This window comes from Bidens hawaiensis, unplaced genomic scaffold (genome assembly GCF_021521415.1).
Source record: "Bidens hawaiensis isolate Kalapana, Puna unplaced genomic scaffold, B.hawaiensis_p1.1 tig00028258_1, whole genome shotgun sequence".
NCBI lineage: Eukaryota > Viridiplantae > Streptophyta > Magnoliopsida > Asterales > Asteraceae > Bidens > Bidens hawaiensis.
The window spans coordinates 246,090-269,146 of record NW_027494603.1 but is presented as its reverse complement, the minus strand read 5'-3'; the positions used below and the strand labels follow the sequence as shown (position 1 = coordinate 269,146).

The 23,057-nt window shown below is 35.9% G+C and overlaps 1 protein-coding gene across 1 annotated transcript; it reads left to right on the top strand.

Moving 5' to 3' along the window:
* Positions 1-10,187: 10,187 nt before the first annotated feature.
* Positions 10,188-14,545, top strand: LOC143576670 (transcription factor GTE10-like). The gene is made up of 10 exons (XM_077060709.1): positions 10,188-11,128; positions 11,202-11,250; positions 11,311-11,466; positions 11,825-11,880; positions 12,694-12,754; positions 13,050-13,130; positions 13,246-13,358; positions 13,435-13,501; positions 13,595-13,725; positions 14,159-14,545. Exons 1-10 carry the CDS (start codon positions 10,202-10,204, stop codon positions 14,387-14,389), a joined length of 1,872 nt encoding a protein of 623 aa, XP_076916824.1. The 5' UTR covers positions 10,188-10,201; the 3' UTR covers positions 14,390-14,545.
* Positions 14,546-23,057: the final 8,512 nt, after the last annotated feature.

Sequence of the window (23,057 nt, the reverse complement as noted above, 5' to 3'; positions counted from 1 at the left end):
TAACCTTAAATCTTGTATTGATGGGATGCCCCGGGTCTGGAGACCATGGGTCTGTATGCCGACTATTCATCTGGGTATTCACAATTTCAAATGGGGTTGTGAATATTTAAATAAAGCTAAAAAAAAGAGCAAACCCGCAGATTTCTGCCACATAAGTCTTTAAACATGATCACAAAAAGTAAAAAAAGTACAAATGCATTACAGACTTGATCATCCACGCTGTTAGCCATGTGGGGTCCCCTTGCTCGCGTCTCATTACCATTAAGAAACGGACCACAAGGGACACGCCACATGTAAGCCCTGCAGATGAAATTTTGCATACTCACCTATGGTAATGATTCGGTGTATTGCTTGATAACGGGGGTATGTCATGTTGTGGGGAACACTAGCTATAAATTAATTGAACCTTAATAATATCTAATGGCTGCTTGGTAGACTTTGATGCTTAAGCTTAGGTGGATAAACAATACCCTTGATCGTCTTAACTATTCATAAAAAAATAGAGCAACAAAAAGTTTTAAATCTACTAATTTTGAGATTTAAGTCAAGTTGGGGTGGTCTGGTCCGGTAAAAGCTGAAATAAGCGGGTCTTAATTATGTAAACCAATGAGTAAAAAATTGTCGGATCATATTTGTCCCGGTAAAGATTAAGGCATGGGTTTAAGTGGACAACAATATCGGTGATCGTGGTTTTTGCGCTTTTCTGAGCTTTAAAAATTAACCTATATGTTTGTTAGACTGTAATTTTTCGATTCTGATCCAACTGCATCAAACTTTTTCACGGACGAAAAAAGAATAAGTGTGGGGATATTTGATATACTGCTAAATATATATGTTTCCCTTGTTTATTTTATTTAATATTTTAATAGTTTTTATTCGTTTTTAGTTGAGATTTGTATACTACTAACGTTTTTATGTTTAGTAGGTTCTGGGATTTGATCGTGATTAAAAAGGGCGAAAAACGAGCTAAAACGAGCTGAAACGGAGATCCGGAACGAGTCAAGAAGAACCAGAACAGAGAACCGGTCAGACCGGGCCGGTCTGACCGCCCCCCATAAAAAAGCACGCCGCTCCGCGTGAAGGGGGAAGGCCAAATGCCCTCCGCGCGGCGCCTAGGCAACACTGAGCTTAATTAATTTCGTTTTCGCTTAATGACGGGCCTTGTTTTGGTTATTTAAACGCATTTAACTTAAACCTGACATAACCTGAAACCCTTGGCCGATTTTGGAGAGACTTTGGAGCCATCTTTCGCGTTTGTTGGTGATTTTGAAGACGAGAGAACATCCGGTGAAGAGCTACACGTTCACGTTTGAGTTTACGGGTTTTATCATCCTTGATTCTCCGTTTCTTATACTTTCACCATGTTTTCGTTATTATTTGTTTTGTTTGATTTAGATTTTAATATGCTAGGCTAAATTCCATAGACTGCCTATGTCGTGATGAACCTTAGTTCGGTTTGGTTTATGTTTGGATTTCGTTTCGTTATGGATATTATGTTCTAAGTAAACGGTTGAGTTTGATTTAATTGATGCGTTTGATTGCTTGGTTTTGTTTACTTGAATTTATTGTTTCACATTGGCCTTGTTGATTGTTTCATAAGATAGGGTTTTGTTAGGTCATTTACTGTGTGTTCTTGACTTTTTTGTGATTGATATACATTAAAATCATAGAAACAATAAAATCAATTAAACAGATAAAAGTGAGCTGCTAGTCTAAAAAGATGTAAAGTGATAGGCTATTGATAGATCTTTGCTTGTCGGGATTGCTAGATTTAGTTCTTCGTAAGGAGTCCGTCTAGGTTTGATTGTCAGCTTAGTCTATTGAGTTGATTGGGTTTGCTTTGCTATCTTTTGAATTCCACGCTGTAAGGTAGGTTTTCGTCATAAAAGGTACTTAGACATAAGCAATTAAATAACCGTAAGGAAGTTTAATATAAAACTGGTGGGTCTTAAAATTGTTAGAAATCCATAGGCGTCTTCTTGAAGTTCAAGGGTCCTGTTCGGGTTTTCTGTCAAGGGTCTATTTTATGATCCAAGTTCCATAACTTGAGTTTTCCATTTAATTAAAAACCGTAACTTTGGGGATTCCGGCCTGGGTAGTTATACTTGTCATCTGAATTAATCTAAGTGTTTAACTGTTTATTAGTTTAAAATCGATTAGGTTTAAGTTTAATTAATTAATTAAGTTTAAGGTAATGATTATGTTTTATTATTATTATATTAATTAGGTTTAGGGTTTAATATTTAATTAGTAGTTTAATAGTTAATTAGTTATTAGTTTTAATTAATAGTACTAAATTCCCCCTCAAATATTATTAATAAATAGTCGTGTCTTGTAGTTGAGTCTAATTTGTTAATTTCGTAATTTAAAGAGTCTCGTGGGTTCGATATCCGGACTTACTTAGTTGTACTAGAGTCGATCAGTTCACTTGCCGGTTAGTAGTTTAAGTTAAGTTTAAGGATCTAGAGTATTACTTAGTGTCTAGATTAGTATAATTTTAGTTATTTATTATTTGACTACTTTTAGCACATCAGTATCGTTACGACTACTTGGGGGTATTATACCAATATATATATATGAAAAGTTAGAGAGAGAAATTTGTGGACGAAGAGTGAAGGCTGATTTTCCCTCCTATTTATACTTGAAATTTGGTTAGTTCGCGTAGCGCGAACCAACACTATCTAGCGCTTCGTGTAGTGTGAACGGGAGATAGTGTTGCCGAGTCAGCCCTAGCTAGGCCACGTGGCACGCCAAGTCGCGTAGCGCGAAGGACCAAAGAGAGTCTGGATAATTATAGGACTTCGCGTAGTGCGAAGAGACCTGTGTTCTTTTCTTCTCGTAACGCGAACATTACTTTTTATGTGTGACAAGGACTCACTTTCGTATTTATATCAAGGTGTAGGCATTCCATTTTCTTTACTCTAGCATTGTGGGATGTAATTTACCTTGTTCATTTTCTTCACTTTTACTTTTGTTTGTATTATGGGTTGTTATATATATATATATATATATATATATATATATATATATATATATATATATAATATATATTGTTTATCTATGTACCAAATCACATATAAAACTTATTATAGCTCAATATTGGGGTATAATATGCTAAAAAACTATTATAAATGCAGGGTAAATTTATTATACAATAATTGCTTAACGTACAATAGGTACGCGAATCATGCTCAAAGCCATTTTACTAAACGCTCAAGCCAAAAAGTTTAAACGCTCAGTGTTAAAAATCCAATACACTTAAAAACGTTCAAGAAATCCATAATACGCTCAAAACGGTTTCGTGATGAAAAAGGTAAAAAAAACTGATCAATTAACGATCCAAATCTGTTTATTTCGGTGAACCAACGATTAACTGGATATGTATTGACGATTTTGAGATCTTATTATGTGATTTCGTGGATCACTTTCATGAATATAAGTATTCGCGTACCTATTGTACGTTAAACATTTATTGTATTCTTTCTTTTATCTATAAATGTAAGAAAAGTTACATAAATAACTTATGCCTCACCTATGAAAAGTTGTGCGTTTCAGGCTTTACGCTTTCTGCTCTACTTCTCAACTTGGGATTCTATCTCTCTGGTACCTATTGTCTTGGTGCACATCATAAGTTTTGTTTTAAGACCAAGTTTACCGGGAATCAACATAAATATACAAGCTAAGTATAACCAATATTTAAGCCGAAAGGAAAGTATTAGATTGTAAATAGTTATAACACATCGTATTGTAATGAACTCTACAATTTATTTAACGTCTTCTGAATTAAAACCAAACAAAATAGTGAGTAACAAGTTGACAAAATACAACAACACACGAAAAAGAAAAAAGAAAACTAAAAAAGTCTTAAAAATCAATAAATATAAGACAAAATGCAAGAAAACAACTTACCCTAGGATGATGTTGTCTACCAAAGATACAAACTTATAGAATGTAGAGGGTATGCTTTTAATTCAGGAATATAGTTGACTCTTAACGTCTCGTCTTAAAAATGCCAGTTTCTATGAAAGATCAACTCGTTTTCATCTTTTCAAAATAAATCGAACTTTCCATATACTAAATTCATATTTTCTCTTCTGTATACACATATATCAACATTCTTTCATTAATGCATTCACAACAGCTCACCTGTAATAGGTGAGCGTGTACTTTACTTTTTAGAGTGTCATTGTTAGTGAAGGCGAGATAAAATGCTATTGTTTAATTGTCTATGAGTAAATATAAAGAAACATTGTTCATCATTATATTTTTTTAATGTTTTTTTAAGAGTTGTGAGTCGATGAGAGAGAAAAAATAATGATAAAAGTATAACATAAATATTATTTAATTGAAAAAGAAAAAAGAAATAATATATTTTTAACGTAATTATAAAGATTAAGGAATGTGCACATGTTAAGAATGCTCTTTAAATAAAGAGATATTGATTTTTAATACTTCCAACTTTTACTCGTTGATTTATATCACTCCCAACTTTCACTCTGTCTTCCACCGCTCCTAATTTTCATCCTATTGTTTTTGTCACTCCCTCTTTAACTGAAGACTAACATCGTTAGTGGAGATGCTGACGTGGCTTTTTTATTTTTCTTTAATTGAGTCACTTGAGTTGGCATGCCTATTTGGAAATTACTCATACATTCATCACCTACATTAAACCAACCCTATATTCCATCCATAAAACCTTCAAATTCTCCTAAATCCCACCACCATTGCTTCAATAATCCAACCACTGCATCCATCACTCATCCTGATCAAAACCCCTAACCTCCGTCACCTCGCCGCCGCCATGTCAGCCACCACTACATTCTGGCAGTCGGTTCATTAACCTAACATCAGTTAGTTATTAATAGCTTCCAACTGTTCACAAATTGTTACGAATTAGAGGTGAATTTGTCATCGCTAGGTTTGATTGCGAAAATGTCATGGACCGGCTCCAACTTATCATCCGTTGGAGACGTATTGGGACACGAATGATGATGCGTCGAGTCAACGGAATGAAGGAGTTGTTGGCGTGGCGGCGACGAGGTGGGGGAGGTTAGGGGTTTTGATTGGGATGAGTGTTAGATGCAGTGATTGGATTATTGAAGCAATTGATGGTGGGATTTGGGAGAATTTGAGGGTTTGATGGATGAAATCTAGGGTTGGTTTAATATGCTGGTGATGAATGTATGGGTAATTTCCAAGTAGACATGCCAACTCAACCGACTCAATTAAAAATAATAATAAACACGTCAGCATCTTCACTAACGTCGTTAGTCTTCAGTTAGCAAGAGAGTGATAAAAACAAATAGGGTGAAAGTTGAATAAAAATATCTCTTAAATAAATGAGAAATCTTTTTAGAATCTTGTTGTATTGTATAAAATAAAATAAAATAAATGAATAAAAATAGCATTGATTTTATATCCGATTATAAACCGCCATTCCCTCTTTAAATAAAACCGGACCAAACAAGTCACAATTCAAAAGACACAAGCATCATCATCTTTAGGGTTTTTAGGGGGTGTTTGGTAGAGGGAATTGAGGGGTGAGAAATGGAATTGGAAAGAATTCTCTTGTTTGTTTATGAAAGAAAGAGGTGAGAAATGGAAATAAACCATTTCCATTTCTCTGATTTTGTTTCTCTAAAAAAAGCGGAGAATTGGATTTCTAGGGTTTCATTTCTCAGCCTCACTCTCTCACGCCTCTCCCTGCTGTTCGATCTACAGCAGCAAACTCACGCCTCTCCCTGCTGTTCGATCGACTTGCAGCCTCTAATCACCAACAAATCATCTCCAATCCAAGAACCGAGTTCGTATTCGCGATCCTTGCTTCGATTCCAACGATCCTAGGTATGAAACTTTCATTTTTTTGACTTTCTTATGCTCGACCAGACCTAAACCTCGATCCAAACTCAGCTGCTGATGTCGATTGTTATCGTGGGATGTTTGTATGTTGTTGGTAATCGATTTAGATATGTTAGATTTCAATGGTTTATGTTCAATTCGACTCTTGATGAAATCTTTGATGTCTAGGTTGGGAATTGAACATTATATGGTATGAAATTGATGAGTTTGAATCATGAATTTTATGTTAGAATGATATTTAGATGCTAGGTTGAATGTTGGAACCGATAAATTGAATGTTTACATGAGTTGCTTGAATGCTGTTGCTGATGAAATCTGTAATGTTGTTTTGTTCAAACAATATTTTGATCATAACATATGCAAATTGATCGTTTCTTGAGTCTAACATTAAGTTCAAAGAGTCTAGTTTCAAACCCCACTAGTTTCGTAATTTTTAGAGAAGTTTTGATTACCCAAACGTGAAAAAAAAAACCGAAGGTCAAATCTGTTTTTGACTGACAGATTTTAGGTCCACTTCTAAAGAGCATAACTCTCTTGTTTTTGAAGTTTTAGACTTCATTCCTCTTTATAATGAACATTTTAAGTGTCTAGAATATTTCCCAATTGGCCTTGTATGCAAATCCTGAGTAGTCAATTTTTGAGAAATTTTGACATTTACAAACTCTGAACAGTAAGTTTTAGATACCTTTGATAATTAGCATTTTAGTTGAAAACCTTATGCATACTTTAAAATTTTGAGAAAAATATATAAACACCTAGAGATGTTGAAGTTTCTGTGAAAATATTTTCATAATTTATTTCAATTGTTTTGTTGATAAATAAATCTATATTTACAAACTCAAATCTGACCAAAAAACTCAGATTTCTACATATCAACAAATCATCACTTTTTACACCATTTTTATCTAGAAATTGACTTGTAACTCACATGGAAACCTTAAAGATCTTGTATAACATTGACTTGTAACTCACATGGAAACTTGGATGTTCAATTTCATCCAAAATAACATATATATTGATGTAAACATTGGCAATTAAACAACATTCAGCAAGTCAGTGAATAAAGTAGCATGTAATCATTTTTCTTGCTTTCATGATCACTTTGTTGCTAATATTTAGATTATATTTTGGAGTTATTTGCTTTTCTTGAATTTTCTTATATTTTTATGTGTATATGCAAGATCACCTTCCAGACAAAGAATAGTTGCCATAGGTGCATTTTATGTCATTTATGTTACGATTCGTTGGTGGATGTTGTGTACTTATCATTTGCGTCGGTCGATTGAGTCAATGACTTTACGTACAAAATATTTAATGAGTTACCATAATAGGCGTGAAAACATGGTGAGGATGGTTTATGAAAGTGATGTTACGAGTGTTGTTAACATAAGAATGAATATACATGCATTTACAACACTTTGTGATATGCTAGAAACTAGAGGGGGACTAAAGAATAGTAAAAACATGCTAGTCGATGAGCAAGTTGCTATGTTTTTACATACCCTTGCTCATAATGCAAAGAATATGATACTAGTCAACAGATTTCATCGGTCCGGGGAAACTGTAAGTCGGTATTTCAAGTTAGTCTTAAATGCTATATGTCGATTACACAAAGAACTCTACAAGTCACCCGTGCCAGTGCCAGATAATGAAACTGATGAAAGATGGAAATGGTTTAAGGTTAGTCAAACACATTTTTTATTAAAGATATTTTTTGCTAACATAAATTAGTAAGTAATGTTTTCTTTTAACTCAGGGTTGCTTAGGAGCATTAGATGGAACATACATTAAAGTTAAAGTCCCTACTATTGATAGAAAACCTTATAGGACAAGAAAAGGGCAGATTTGTACTAACGTACTCGGAGTATGTACGAGAGACCTTTTATTTACGTATGTCTTAGCGGGATGGGAGGGTTCTGCAGCTGATAGTAGAGTTTTGCGTGATGCAATCAGTAGACCCAATGGTCTTAAAATAACTCCGGGTATGTGATAGACAATTTTCAAAGAATATACATAGATTTAAGTATGATAATTAACATAGAGTTTATGGTTAATTGTAGGAACATACTACCTTCGTGATGCCGGTTATACAAATGGTGAAGGATTTTTAACTCCATATCGAGGTCAACGTTATCATCTTAACGATTGGTCTCGTCCTCCTACGAATGCTAAGGAGTTCTTTAATATGAGACATTCATCGGCCAGGAATGTTATAGAAAGATGTTTCGGAATGATTAAAGATAGATGGGCTATTTTGCGTGATAACTCATATCATCCCATAGAGTTCATGCCACGTATCATCATTGCTTGTTGTTTATTGCACAATTTCATACGAACAACAATGAGTGAAGACCCTCTTGATAACGAAATCCCAGTAAATCACACACAACCTGCAAATGACCATGACAATGTTATTTCTATAATCGAGCCCTCACAAGAATGGACCGATCGTAGAGACCTTCTTGCTAATGAAATGTTTAATAGTTGGACTGCGATGCGTGCGCAGCGTGCCAACAATGATTCTTAATTATGTTTGACAATTATGTATTTTTTATTTGTAGAACCAAGTATGTTTCTTATTAATGTTTATTTATGCACTTTATTTGTTTCTTATTAATGTTTCTTGTTATATTTGTATTTGTAGTTACATGAATTATGATTTTTAATTGTATAATTATGCATTTGTACGTAGACATGGCAGATTCAAATATAGTGAGAGGAGTTACTCGGAGCAAGCATACCTGGACAAATGATGAAGATGCAAAGCTAATTGATGCATTAATGGAGATACATGCATCCGGAAAGTATGCTGGTGCTGACAATGGATTCAAACCAGGTTATTTAAATGGTGTTCAACAATTGCTAGATGTAAGTCTTCCTAACTCTGGCCTCAAAGCAGAACCACATATAAAGTCTAGGATGAAGACATGGAAGACACACTTTAGCATTGTATATGATATGGTGCATACAAGTGGGTTTGGTTGGGATGAACAAAAATGTTGTATTATTGCCGATGATAGTGTTTGGAATGAATACGTGAATGTATATTCTAAAAAATATATTTTTTAGATTTTAAAATTTTAGTCTAATTTATTTGTAATTGTCTTGTAGTCTCACAAACGTGCTGTGAATTTTCGTGACAAGTCATTTTCTTTCTATGACAAATTGTGTACCATATTCGGTAAGGATAGAGCTACTGGTAGTAAAGCAGTTGACCTTGGAGAAGAAGATGTTGTTCAAGAGACGCAAAAAAACTCACCTGTTGATATTGAAGACTTTGATTTTGTTGATGAAGCCGTTCCAAATGTTGATAGATCTGAAGGACAAACAGGAAGTGTAACAAGCAAGCGCAAAAGAGGTAGAAGCACGGATGCAGATGAGATATATCGAGAGTCTTGCAAAGATATCAAGGAAGTTTTGCTTCGATTTGGGGAGATGGTGGGTGAACAACTTAGCAAAGAAGGTATGGAGGCTCGTGAAATCTATGAAAATGTTAGTGATGAGTTGAAAGCTTTACCAGGTATCACTACGAAAAAAACGGTTCAAAGCAGCTCATTTGATTGGTAAAGATGTGGATCTAGGACGTTCTTTTCTTGCGTTGACAATAGAAGAGAAAATTGAGATGGTCGAGTTGTATACCGATGGTTCAATGGGATAGTTGTGTATGGTTGAAGTATGTTTTGTATGTGAATTGGTTTTTAACTATGGTTGATGTTTTTTGCTTAAAAACTATGTTTTGTATGTGAATTGGTTTGATCAATGCATATTTTGGTTGGAATTTATGCATCTTTTTATATGTTTTTTATTTTTTAATAAATATTTGTTATGAAAAAAATACTTGTGTTAATGATAAAGTTGATATAATTCTCTGTTTATTTCCTATGTACCGAACAAGAGAAATGATTCTCAGCTATATTTCTCTACTGAAATCTATGTACTACCATTCTCCGTACAAATTCCCTTTCCCTGCAATTACATTTATCTACGATTCCATTCTCTGTACCAAACACCCCTTAGGGTTTACATTACCCGTACCCACCCTCTTTCAATCCATTCAACAATTACTCTTCCACCGATCCTAGGCTTCCAATTTTCAATCTAGGGTTTATATCGGCTAATTAGGGTTTGTAGTGAACATTTTGTTTGCATTTACATTCGTCGATACGAAGTCAGTGAGATATTAGGGTTTGTTATGGCTCCTGCTTTTCCTCTGGACTCACAGAGGGTTTCTAATAAGTTTTCGCAGAAAAAGATTACTACGCAGATGAACAACCCCAAGACTAGGAAGAACAACCCTCAGTCTTTACCCTTTGACTCCAGCCACAACCCAAGAAACAAGTCCATGAGTCTCAATTCAGATTCTTTTGGGGTCCCCATGCAGGTTTATTCGTTATCCAAGTTATCCGCTTCCCAGAGGAAACAGTTGGGGTCGAGATTGAAGCGTGAGCTTGAACGACTTAGAACCTTTTCAAAGAAACATCTACCCGATGTTCCACACTCTCTAAAGAAGCGGCCTTTACCACCCGGGAAGGCTCCTCCGGTTACTGGGAATGCTATGCTGATGAAACAATGTGACGCCCTGTTGACCCGTTTGATCGCTCATACCAATGGCCCGGTGTTTAGCGAGCCCGTTGATGTGGTCAAGTATAACATTCCGGATTATCATACGGTCATCAAGCACCCTATGGATTTGGGGACGGTTAAGACCAAGCTGAATTCAGGCAAGTATTTGGATCCGTGTGGGTTTGCGGCGGATGTTAGGTTGACTTTTTCAAATGCAATGACTTACAATCCACGTGGAAACCATGTGCATGCTATGGCCGAAACACTGAATAAGTTTTTCGAGGTTAGATGGAAGGTAATTGAGAAGAAACTGTCGGTTGCTACCGAGTCTTTGGTTCCATTGAGACGGAACGTTCTAGAAGCTGAAACTGCGCGTGAACCTGCTACTATTATGCCCCCTTTAAAGAAGAAAAAGATTACATCTTTTGGGAATGAAAAGCAAGAACCTGTGAAGAAGATTATGTCGGTTGCTGAAAAGCATAAACTGAGCTATGATTTGGAGGCCTCGCTGTCGGAGTTACCTGAAACCATTATTGATTTTCTTAAACAAAACAGTTCAAATGACAATGCAACAGTGGATGATGAGATCGAGATCGATATTGACACTTTAAGTGATGAAACATTATTCAAATTGAGGAAGCTTCTAGATGATTTTCTGGTTAATAAGAAGAAAAACATTATACAAGCAGAAGCTTGTGAAGTTGAGGTACAAATTTCTAGTCAATAGGCGGTGTTCGTCTGCATAAGCAGTTTTTGTTTAATTTTAGGTGTTATTGCAGATTCGTAACGAGTCGGGACCTAGCAATTCATCCATGCAAGCAGTCAAAGGTTGTATTACATGATTTTTTAGTATTTGGTAGTTGGTTTCTCATTTGGTGTTAGTTTCAGTTGATGATGTGAATGAAGAAGATGTTGATATTGGTGGAGATAATCTTCCTGTAACAAGCTTTCCACCAATAGAGATTGAGAAAGATATAGCTGCTAAGAACAGTAACTGCAGTAGTTCAAGTAGCTCCAGTAGCGATTCTGGATCATCATCTAGTGGTTTGTGTTACCTTTAGCTTTTTATAGTTTGTGTTTTTGAATCTTTAATGGGTTGCTTTCTTATAGTGTTTATGCTCTTAAATTTTGAAAATTTCACTCTGTATGGTTAGCTTTTGAGATATTTTGTCACATTTAACCCGTCTTGTTGATCATGAACTTACCGCAGTTTCAATGGCTTCTTTCTTGTTTTTTCTTTCTTTTTATTATTATTATTTTAATTTGGTATAAAGATATGGTTCACTAGGGATTTTTATATCTTTTTTACATTTGGGATGTTATTATTATTTTGGAGGATATTTGATTCTGTTCTGAAAGAAGTAATTGGTTTTTTTTTCTTTGCATGTTATTGCTGAATCAGATTCAGACAGCGAATCCGATGATGCAAATATTTCAGCCATTGTGAACAATGTTAAGGTAGTGTTTGGTATGCAGTAATCTACTTTCACGCACACACTATAAATATGTGTGTGTGTGTGTGTCTGTGTTTGTCTATACATGAGTGTTCATGGTGGTTTTATTTAAGATTTTTTTGTTCCCTTGAAATCGATATGAAAAACTACTTATGAGAATATTTAAAAGTAGACGCATTTTAGAAAATGATAAATCTGGAAATGAGTATGGGTTGAAACCGGCTGTTCTAAAAAGCGTTTAGTTTGTGAATAATACGTTACAGATTGCTTCAAACACCATAAAGTTATTTTCGTTCGGGTTGTGTCAACTCCACACGGCAAAACCCTCGTTCACATCGTGCTTTTTCTGGATAGAGCGTGACGTGAACGAAAGTTCTGTCGGGTTGAGGCAGCACAACTGTCTTCTTCTGTTGCTTATGGTTGTCTATTTCTTTCAAAAGAAACCACTTTATGCTGTTATTTTTTATTATTATCTATTTCCTGTATAAATTTTTAAATTTGGTTTACAAATTTGTCTTCACTTAAGCAGCCACATCTTGCATTCTAACCTAACCCAGATACAACGCAACTGGTTGTTTTCATTTTATCCTAATTTTGCTACGACTGATAGTTCCATTTTACGTCTGTCTTTTTTTATTTAAGCGAGAAACAGATTTTGGATAATTTTGTCTTTTAAATTATTGAATAATTTAATTTGCCGTTTGTTATTATAATCAAATTATTACAATTTTATCAGAAGCAGATATGAACACTTATCTTCTGCAATCTTGATTTAATACAACCCTTACGTGTTTGAATGTTGTTCTATTATGTATAGGACACATTGGACTCTGATGTTAATCCAGAGCGAACATCGGCTGTTCCCCGTGATGCAGAAGGTGAACATTGCGTTATTCTATACAAAAACTACTTTATTTTTTATTTTATTTTGTTATATATTGGTATATAAAGGTGGCAATTTTGACCTGTTCATTAAAAGTATGTCGATTTTTGTTGTGTTTTATGTAACAAAGGTTAAACGAGTTATATTGAAAAATGGGCTAATACAGCATTTACAGCTTGCTTAAATTTTATTTAGATTAGATTATTTTCGTAGTAATGTTATGTGTAGTCATAAGTAACACATTTTATAAAAATAAAAGATAGAGTTTTTATTTGATATTTTTTTTACAGATTCTGTAAATCGGGTGGGCCAAGTTGATCAGAAATCTGAATCAGTCTCTGTTTCTGGTGAAGTTGATGGAGGTCAAGAGGGTAAGCAAATTAATTATAAATATAAATATTGCTGTAGTAGTAGTAATAATAATAATAATAATAATAATAATAATAATAATAATAGTAATAGTAATTAAAAAAAACATTATTGTAGGCATGGGTGCTCCAAATGAGAGGCGAGTGTCTCCTGATAGGCTTTATCGTTCAGCTTTATTGAGAGGCCGTTATGCTGACCTCATATCAAAAGCTGGGAATATCACTGGAAAGGTAAATTACACCCTAGATCTACCCATTTATTTGTAACTGGGTTGAAATTGGAATTACTGAATGCGTAAATTTTCAGGTTGAGCAGCAAGATAGGGAGAGGTTGAGGCTTGAGAAGGAGGAGCTAGAAAGGAGAAGAAAAGAAGGTTCTTTTTAACACATTTTTGTATTATATAATATCATACAAAACAATTCCACTGGGGTATTTTTTAAATTGAAATAATGTTTTTTTTATGCAGAAAAAGCTCGACTGCAAGCGGAAGCAAAGGCTGCAGAAGAAGCAAGACAAAAAGCAGTGTTAGAAGCAGCTGCTGAAGCCAAAAGAAAACGGGAACTTGAGAGGGAAGCAGCACGTCAAGCTCTACAAAAGGTACACACACATTAGGGCTAATTGTATAACAAAGTAACTTTGGCCAACTTACAATCTTGGGTGACCAACACTTTTTAACCCTAAAATATCTCTTTGAATAGTTTCAAAATTGGGGCCTACTATTTGCAACAAACTTGTATCTTATTGCACCGAGTGATGCAAAGTCTAGTAATTGAAGTACTATAAGTTTTCTTTTTTGAACTAATAAAATAAGTTGCAAAATCAATTTGGTTTACTTCAAAGCTGACTCTCTTTCAAGGTCAAAGGAGTTAAGATAAAACCTCAAAACTTATGGTCCCGAACAATCCTGTGTTTCGCTGAATTTGAAATGTGAAGTTTAAATAAGTTGGTTCCTTGTTTATCAGAATTGCTCCTTTTTTATGGGTGTGGATTTTAGTATCTAACACTTTTACTTGCTGTTTTTTATTGTTAGATGGAGAAGAATGTTGAAATAAATGACAGTTGTCGGTTTCTTGAAGATCTAGAAATGCTTAGCGTAGCCCCCACCGACCCTTTAATAGACGAGAACAGTGTAGATGGTTATCAAGATCGCCTTGACATGGACAGAAAAAAGAATCCTTTGGAGCGACTTGGTTTGTACATGAAGAATGATGACGACGAAGATGAAGAAGATGGTGACTCTGTGGAAGGCGAGTTCGATTGAATGCTTTTTGTTGAAAGGATAGTTTGGGTATTACATATACTGGTAGTAGGTAGTGCAAATTTTGAGTGAGGAAGTGCACTTGTAAAAATTACAAGATGCTAAAATTTTGGGAAACACCTTGATGAACTTTTAAAGAATTAATTGTTGAATGACAATTTTGGGAAGAAAGAGGTATAAACTTTGTCTTAATGCTTGATAAAGACTAGTTATTTTTGTTAATCTTAAATCAAATTTTAGAATTTGTTACAGATTTAAGGCCCTATGAGAATTTGCAGAATTGGATAACATTTTAGTAAAAATCAAGTCTGTTTGGTTATAAAGAGGGTTCCAATCAAAGGAAACAATTTTTTTATTATAAATAATATAATGGAATGTTTTAAAGTTTTGAAAAAACACTCAAAAGTTCACTCAATATATTAACTTAAAAGACCTGGTTTTTGCAATTTCGAATATATTTCAATTCAATTGGTTTTGCAATTTTGAATCAATTTTGATGTAAAAGAATATATGTTTCTAAAGTCAATGTATTGTTCACTTCTGCTGCCTCTTAAAATAAATAAATCCGACAACGGTTGTGATGATTGAAGATGACGGGGTGAAACAACAAAAGGTTGTGATGATTGAAGATGACGGGGTGAAACAATAAAGAGGGAAGAGTTTTAGCATCTCATTTATTGTCACATTGCATTATGGTCTAGTTGAGTTAGCCGTGTAAATTAACAAAAACACCTCATTTTAAGCTAGACGAACCGAATGCATATAATATTAACAACCGAATGAATTAATTAATCTTGCCTGATTCTAATCTTTCTTTAGTTCTCACTCACCCTCTCATCTTTTTGCTGCTTTGGTATCAAATATAGTCAAAATAAGTTCAAGATATAAACTTTTCTTTAAGAATTCAAGTATATTCAGTATTTTTTGTTTTTTTTTAGTTTCACTTAAACCCTTATTAGTTAGGGGTGGATTACAATGGTAAGTCTTTAGAATTCACCTATGGGGTGGATTCTAATTGTTTTTCTTCTTTTTTGCTTTTATATGAATTATTGAATTACATAATCCTAAGTTTCCATTCACGTATTTTCATCATCTGATAAACAAAAACATAATCTTTATATGCCAACTTTATATAGAAGTTGGAAATAATAATAACTACTTCGTATTATTCAAACATCACCATTACATTTGAAAGACACGTCTTCTTTAATTTGCTCTATATATGTAAATTACAAAGAAAAGAGATAAACCACCTGAAGAGGTATGTACCCGCCTCAACACCAAGCAAGGCGGGTCAACCCACAAGATAAAGACATTATGAAGGCACAAAGCCAAAACCCAGGCGCATCGCGCATACAAAACATGCTCAGGCATCATATGCTCGCGCATCACATATGCGCGCGGCGCATATCGCATGCTCTTGCACATCACATATGCTCGCGCGTCACATATGCGCGTGGCGCACCAGCGCGCGGCGCATATCACACGCTCGTGCATATCACACCTGCGCATGAAATATCTGCGCGTGAGAATAAAAAGAAGACTTCGCGCATTCTCAGGATGGGCGCATATCACACGTACACATAATCAACCTCGTCCTTATCCAAATCAGGATCAGGGCAACCTTGATTGTGCACGTCAGACACTCTTCTAGAAGGCATCTTTTTAAGGAGTAAGAATATGCTGATGTTGACAGCTGCCAAATGAAAGGTCGACAACTCAGCATGACACATGTGCTACCACATGATTACAACCAACGAGAAAGCGCCAGGTGTCCCAGAGGACACGTGGCGCAGTGCGATTGGAGGAGGCCAACGAGGCTGAGCCCAGCCAGTGGAAACCCTAGCACTATAAATACAGCATCAACTCCACTTTGATGACACATTCATTCACACTCAATCATTGACAGTTACAAGCAGTGATATCACATTCAATCATATTGAATTATATTCACTCACAGTCAGTTACAGAAAACACACAGTCACACAATCAAGAGTATTCAGCGATTCAGCAATACTCTTGAGATTTCACTGACTCACACTTTATTATCTTCTCCACAAAAGATACTGATTCTCACGCCGGAGGGTTACCCCAAAGAGGACCCCTCTGTCCCTTTCTGAGGGGTAAGTAACGGCGCTGTTCATTTTGTAGGTGGAAGAACACGGATTCAAAGGAACCATCGGTGAAACAGTTTAATCATACCCGAGGAAAGTAGATCTGCTACCAGTGAGCAGATCCACGTTTCTTCACCACCTTTACATCCCATGCTCTACATCTCTAAATTATGTAGTAGAGAGTAACTCTCAATATTTGATAGCTTATTATTCATTGATCTCTAATCTTGTTATTGGTGTATAAGAAACAAAAAATAATAAGAAAATAAATATCGAGTAAGATGGAGATAGAGATGAATAATGGGATGTGAGAAGTTGGAAAAAAAACAATAAAAATAGAGAAAATGTGTTTATTAGTTAAATTATAGTGTTATACGCGAAAAAAATCTTATAGTCCAAACTTTTATTTTGATCATTACTCCATAAAATAATAACCAACTTTGAAAGTTTTTCCAATCAGGTCACTGATAAAAACTTTTGTTCCAATCAGGTCATTGAACTTTAATTTTTGTTCCAATCTTAGATATTTTACCTGGATAGCATATAATTTAGGTTTTTTTTTAATTTTTTAATGTTTTTACTTGGAAAATTGGTTTTAAATACTCCCAACTATGCTCTATTGGCAAATAACAGGTCCAACTTTGCACTTGGCTGGTAGCGATCCCAACTAAAGGGGTATTTGTTTTTAACAATCCGCGACTAACGGATGACTAACTACGTTAGTTTGTTGCTGAGTTGGCAAGCCTAGTTGTCAAAATATTGCTTGTGTGACAGCTTACATGGCACAATATTTTCTCTCTCTCTCTCTCTCATGGACTAACGTCTTCATAGACGCCGACCACCACCATTCGCGGCCACCAATGTCGCCGCTAATTTGTCATCACCATGCTTCACGATGAAGTTATGGTCGAACAGTGGGGTTTTTCATTTTAACTCTAGCAACAGACTCCAATTCGAACCCAAAATTCATGTTAGTTTATTACAGATTGCAATTAAAATCTTAGGGCTTTTATTTGGTTGATAAAAACGAGTTGAATGATACATTTATTACCTCAAATGGTGTTCAAATTGATAGCCCGCGGAGCCTTGCCGAAATTCAAACAACCCACCGGAAAAACGATTTTGACTTTTTGGATTCGAACAAGCCAGTGGTGGCGGTGGAGATTCGTTCATTCGCCGGAAAAAGGTGGGTGCATGTAGGGATATGCAGTGGGAGGGAGGAGCCGAATGATGGCGGTTGCAGGTGATGATGATGGCGGCGGCTAATGGCAATGGCACGGTGGTGAAGAGGTGGCTCTTAGAGAATAAACAGGGTGGAGGAAGATAGCGGCATATTATGACTCGCCGGATGATGGTGTGGGCGGCAGCGAAAGTATCGCCGGAGTAGATGGTGAGGTGGGGATGTAGATGACGGTGAATGGATGATGTGGATCACCTATCTATATATGTTATATTATCATTATTATTAGGAAAATTGGATTTTAATAATCCCAACTTAATGCAGTTGGCCAATAATAATCCCAACTTTAAAAATAGCTGTCACTGGTCCTAACTTCCACACTATTTGTTTTCATTGAACATTCGTTAAAAAAAAACTTAACGGCGTTAAGTTTTTTTCAAATTTCAAACTGATATTTTAGGGCTTTTGATCAGAATGAGGATACGAGTCGATTGATGTAAAACTTAACTTGAAACGACGCTTCAAACAGCTTGATTTTTGTTAATTAATAGTTTAAACACCGGAATTGAAGCATCCTTTAGTTGTTTGGACCACTGTTTGGAGGTAAGTTTTACATCAATCGACTCGTATCCTCATTCCGATCAAAAACCCTAAAATATCAGTTTGAAATTTGAAAAAAACTTAACGTCGTTAAGTTTTTTTAACGATGTAACATCCTAAATATTATAACGTTAAATAAAGAAAGTTACATTTAGTGATTTCGCGTTATTAATTAATTAATATCGAGTAAAGAACGGATCATGGACTTAGATTAATTAAGGTGGATTAAGTGGTAATGGGCTTTAGGTCCATAGGCTTCAAGAGGTATAAATACCCTCTTAAACCAACCTAAAACCCTAAACCCTCATTTCTTTCTATCCTAATCTCTACACACTCAAAAACACACACATCCTTCACCATATTACGGCCGAGAGAGAGACGAGAGGGATTTGAGACCAAACGGACGCTAGCTTGTAGTAGATCTTTACCACACGAGCTATATACAAGATCTAGAGTTCATAACCAAGCTTAACGAAATCCAAACGAGCACTAAAGGTACGTCTTTTACCTTAAAGATTACGTTTTTATTAACATTTAACCTTGAAACTTAGAACGAGAATGGATCGGGCGTATGTAACATCCCGAAATTTCCAAGTAATATTAATTATGTTACTTACTAATAGAGAGAAAGTTTACCCGGATTATCAGGAAATAAATAATAGAATAGGAGTTGGTATGGGTCGGGCTAGTGTTGGGTAATGGATGTGGGTTGTGGAAGTGAATTATTGAGATGGGTTAAATAAGAATGGGATTTCAGGGATATAAATACCCCCAAAATCCCAAAAATATCTTCATTTACATCTATTTCTTCACACACTCAAAACACACACATTCTAACCGATCAAGATTCGAAGCCGAGACCCGAGATTTTGTTGATAGATCTGAGTTGGTAAGGTAAGAACAAATCCAACAAAGCTAATATTACTGAAAATGGTTAGGATTGGATGGGTTAACCGGACCCGAAACCCAAACTGCCCAAATCGGACCCCTAAAACGTCGATTTTAGGCCGATTTGACGGTTGGGTTTTGTAGGCGACGATCATACGATTCCGTGGGTACCAAAATCGAGTTATTTGGCTAAGAAACGAAGGATTTATGGGCAAACAGATCTGCAGCGCGATAACTTCGCCTGCAATATTAAGTTCGCCTGATGAACTTCGCCTTCAAGCGTAACTTCGCCTTCAAGGATAACTTCGCCTGAAGCCAAGTTCGCCTAAGGTTTAACTTCGCCTGAAGCCAAGTTCGCCTAAGGTTTAACTTCGCCTGAAGCCAAGTTCGCCTAAGGTTTAACTTCGCCTAAAGCTAAGTTCGCCTGAGGATTAACTTCGCCTAAAGCCAAGTTCGTTTAGAAAATAAATTAAAAACCTAATGGAAAATGTGTTAAGACAGTTAATGTAAATAAAATTTTTCCAAGCTGACCTGGCAGCTCGACCCCAGCCAGGGGCTCTGCCCCTTGGACCCTGCTAGGGCTGCCGCCCCTAGACCCCGCTGCCAGGGGCGCTGCCCCCGGACCCCCGTTCGTTGTGGGTCATATAAAGATAGAAATACATTATGAGAAGTGATAGTTAATTGAAACGTGTAACTTGTTTAGTCAGCCGAGCTCAGTTAAAGAAGGGATTTACAGCTATCAGAAAAAGAAGCAGAGTTCAGGTGAGTTTCTAGCCCCATTCCTTGTTATGTTTTCGGGGCTGTGTGCATACTCAATATGTTTGTTAATACACTTATCCTAAGAGATAAGTGTATGCCTTATGTGGATAATGTGAAATGTATGAATGATTGCTTGATGGTACGTGAACGATCTTCGGATATTGCACGTACTGTCAGGTTGTAACGCTATGTATAAGGTAAGTATGTTATGTATGTTTATGTGTATGAACATGATAGAGATAATAGAAGAAAGAAATGATAATGTATGGTTGTAAGGTAACGAAGAGGGAATCGAACCCTACTAATAATTGGGAACTAGGGAACCGAACCATACCAATATTCGAGAAAAGAGGTGTATGCCGTGTATGACATATGTAATAGATACGATTGATTGTCTGACGGTACGTGAATGATCTTCGGATATTGCACGTACTGTCAGGATATAAATAAAGATATTAATATTGCATGTAATGTATGGATGATGTATGAACATTATGAATGAAAGCTTGTCGGTACGTGAACGATCTTCGGATATTGCACGTATCGTCAAGGGAAGAGATTAGCTCCTTACATGGATATTAAATAATAACGTATAGATAGTGTTCCTTTCATGGAAAGTATAGTGTTCCTTTTATGGAATGTTTATGGAAAGTATAGTGTTCCTTTTATGGAAAGTATAGTGTTCCTTCTATGGAAAGTATAGTGTTCCTTCTATGGAAAGTATACAGAGTGTTCCTCCTATGGAAATTATATATAGTATGGTAATGGTAATGGTTCTTTTAATAGATATTACATGACGATCTTCCTATGGATATTTATACGAGGTTAAGATAGTAATATGTGTCTTCGGATACGGGAAGAAATATATGGGAATAAATTGTATGTATGGTAGCAAGTATGTAGGTAGAACAGAAGGGCAACTAGTGAAGTATGGATATGTATCTACAGATATGTATGTATGTGTATGTGTTGTATGGCATTCGATTAACTAGAACTCACTCAGCGTAGCTGACTTTTAGTATGCACGCAGGTGAGCTGATTACAGAGCTAGCATGAGGATGACACACGGCATGGATTGAACGGCTGGCATCTGAAGAAATAAGTAAAGATGTTTTAAAAATAAAGTTTTGTGTTATGGTATCAAAGAAAAGATTTAATGTTTTGTAACAAATGATTGATGTTTTATATTCCGCGAAAAGTTTTAATAAACTCTGATTTTGAAGGACTGTGTTTATGAGTAAATCCGACGCTAAAGTAGGGCTACCGGGTTCGGGGCCTTACAGCGTAAATGAAACGTAAAGTTGTAAACTTGAGGCTAAAACGAACTTACAGGACCTGCGATAGGTGCGGCTCGTTTAAAGATAAACCTTAGACCTAATATTGAACGCTTTAATCATAAAGGTCCGAACTTTATATGTTTTCGAGTCAAGTTTTATCCGGGAATGAACACGAGAACGTTTACGGGTTTGATCCGTGTCATATTCAAGGATTTCACGACAAAATGATTATGATTAAGGGGTTTTAGAGCGAACAGTAACTATTGCTGAGCAACTTCGCCTGCAAAGCTAAGTTCGCTCAAGGTTTAAGTTCGCTAAAGACTAAGTTCGCCGAATATTAATTTCGCATCTATACAAGTTTGCCTACTATGAACTTCGACTAATACAAGTTCGCTGATGATAAGTTCGCATGACGTTAAGTTCGCTTACAGTAAGTTCGCTTAATGTTAAGTTCGCTTATTGTTAAGTTCGCTTAATGATAAGTTCGTTGAGTTAACGAATTAGAAAATAAATAAAAATCCTAATGAAAAATGTGTTAAGACAGTTAATGTAAATAAAATTTTTCCAAGCTGACCTGGCAGCTCGACCCCAGCCAGGGGCTCTGCCCCTTGGACCCTGCTAGGGGCTAGAACCCCGCTGCAAGGGGCGCTGCCCCCGGACCCCCGTTCGTTGTGGGTTATAATTGAACTAGAAACACAATATAGATAGCGATAGATGATTGATACGTGTATTGTTATACAGTTAGCCGTGCACAGCTCAAGAAGGGAATAACAATTAACGGTGAACGTAACCGTGTTCAGGTGAGTTCTAGCCCCATTTATTTGTTATGTTTTCGGGGCTGTGTGCATACTCAATATGTTTGTTAATACGCTTATCCTAAGAGATAAGTGTATGCCTTATGTGAATAATGTGAAATGTATGAATGATTGCTTGATGGTACGTGAACGATCTTCGGATATTGCACGTACTGTCAGGTTGTAACGCTATGTATAAGGTAAGTATGATATGTATGCTTATGTGTATGAACGTGATAAAGTTAATAAAAGAATGAAAGGATGGTTGTATGGTTACGAAAAGGGTACCGAGCCCTAATAATACTCGAGGAAGGAGGGTACCGAGCCCTAGTAATACTCGAGGAAGGAGGGTACCGAGCCCTAGTAATACTCGAGGAAGGAGGGTGTAATGCTCTTTATAACGTAAGATATGAAAGCAAGTTAGTACAAAAGAAAGTATGAAATTATGAATGAAAGAATATGTTTGTGTGTATTGTATAATGTATGATTAACTAGAACTCACTCAGCGTAGCTGACTTTTAGTATGCACGCAGGTGAGTAGAATGAGGCAGCTCGCTTGAGGGGACACGTGGCGTTGAATAAGAGACTGGCATCGGAAGGCTCAGGGCGTGTTATGTTTTAATTACTTAGTTTTCGAAAGACAAGTTGGTTGTTTAAGACAAGTTTTGAATTGCTATGAAATGTTTTATTAAATTTTATATTCCGCGAATGTTTTTAATTAACTCTGATATTAGAACTGCGTTTATGAGTAAATACAACACGAAGGTAGGGCTACCGGTAACGGGGCCTTACAAACGAAGGTTTAAAGAAAACAAATAGTGTGAAAGTTGGGACCAGTGACAGCTATTTTTAAAGTTGGGATTATTATTGGCCAACAACATTAAGTTGGGATTATTAAAATCCAATTTTCCTTATTATTATTATTATTATTATTATTATTATTATTATTATTATTATGCCTAGTTGCCACGTATTACGCCACATAATCAAGGTTTTGACAACTACGCTTGCTAACTCAGCCTCAAACTAACGGAGTTAGTCATCCGTTAGTCGCAGACC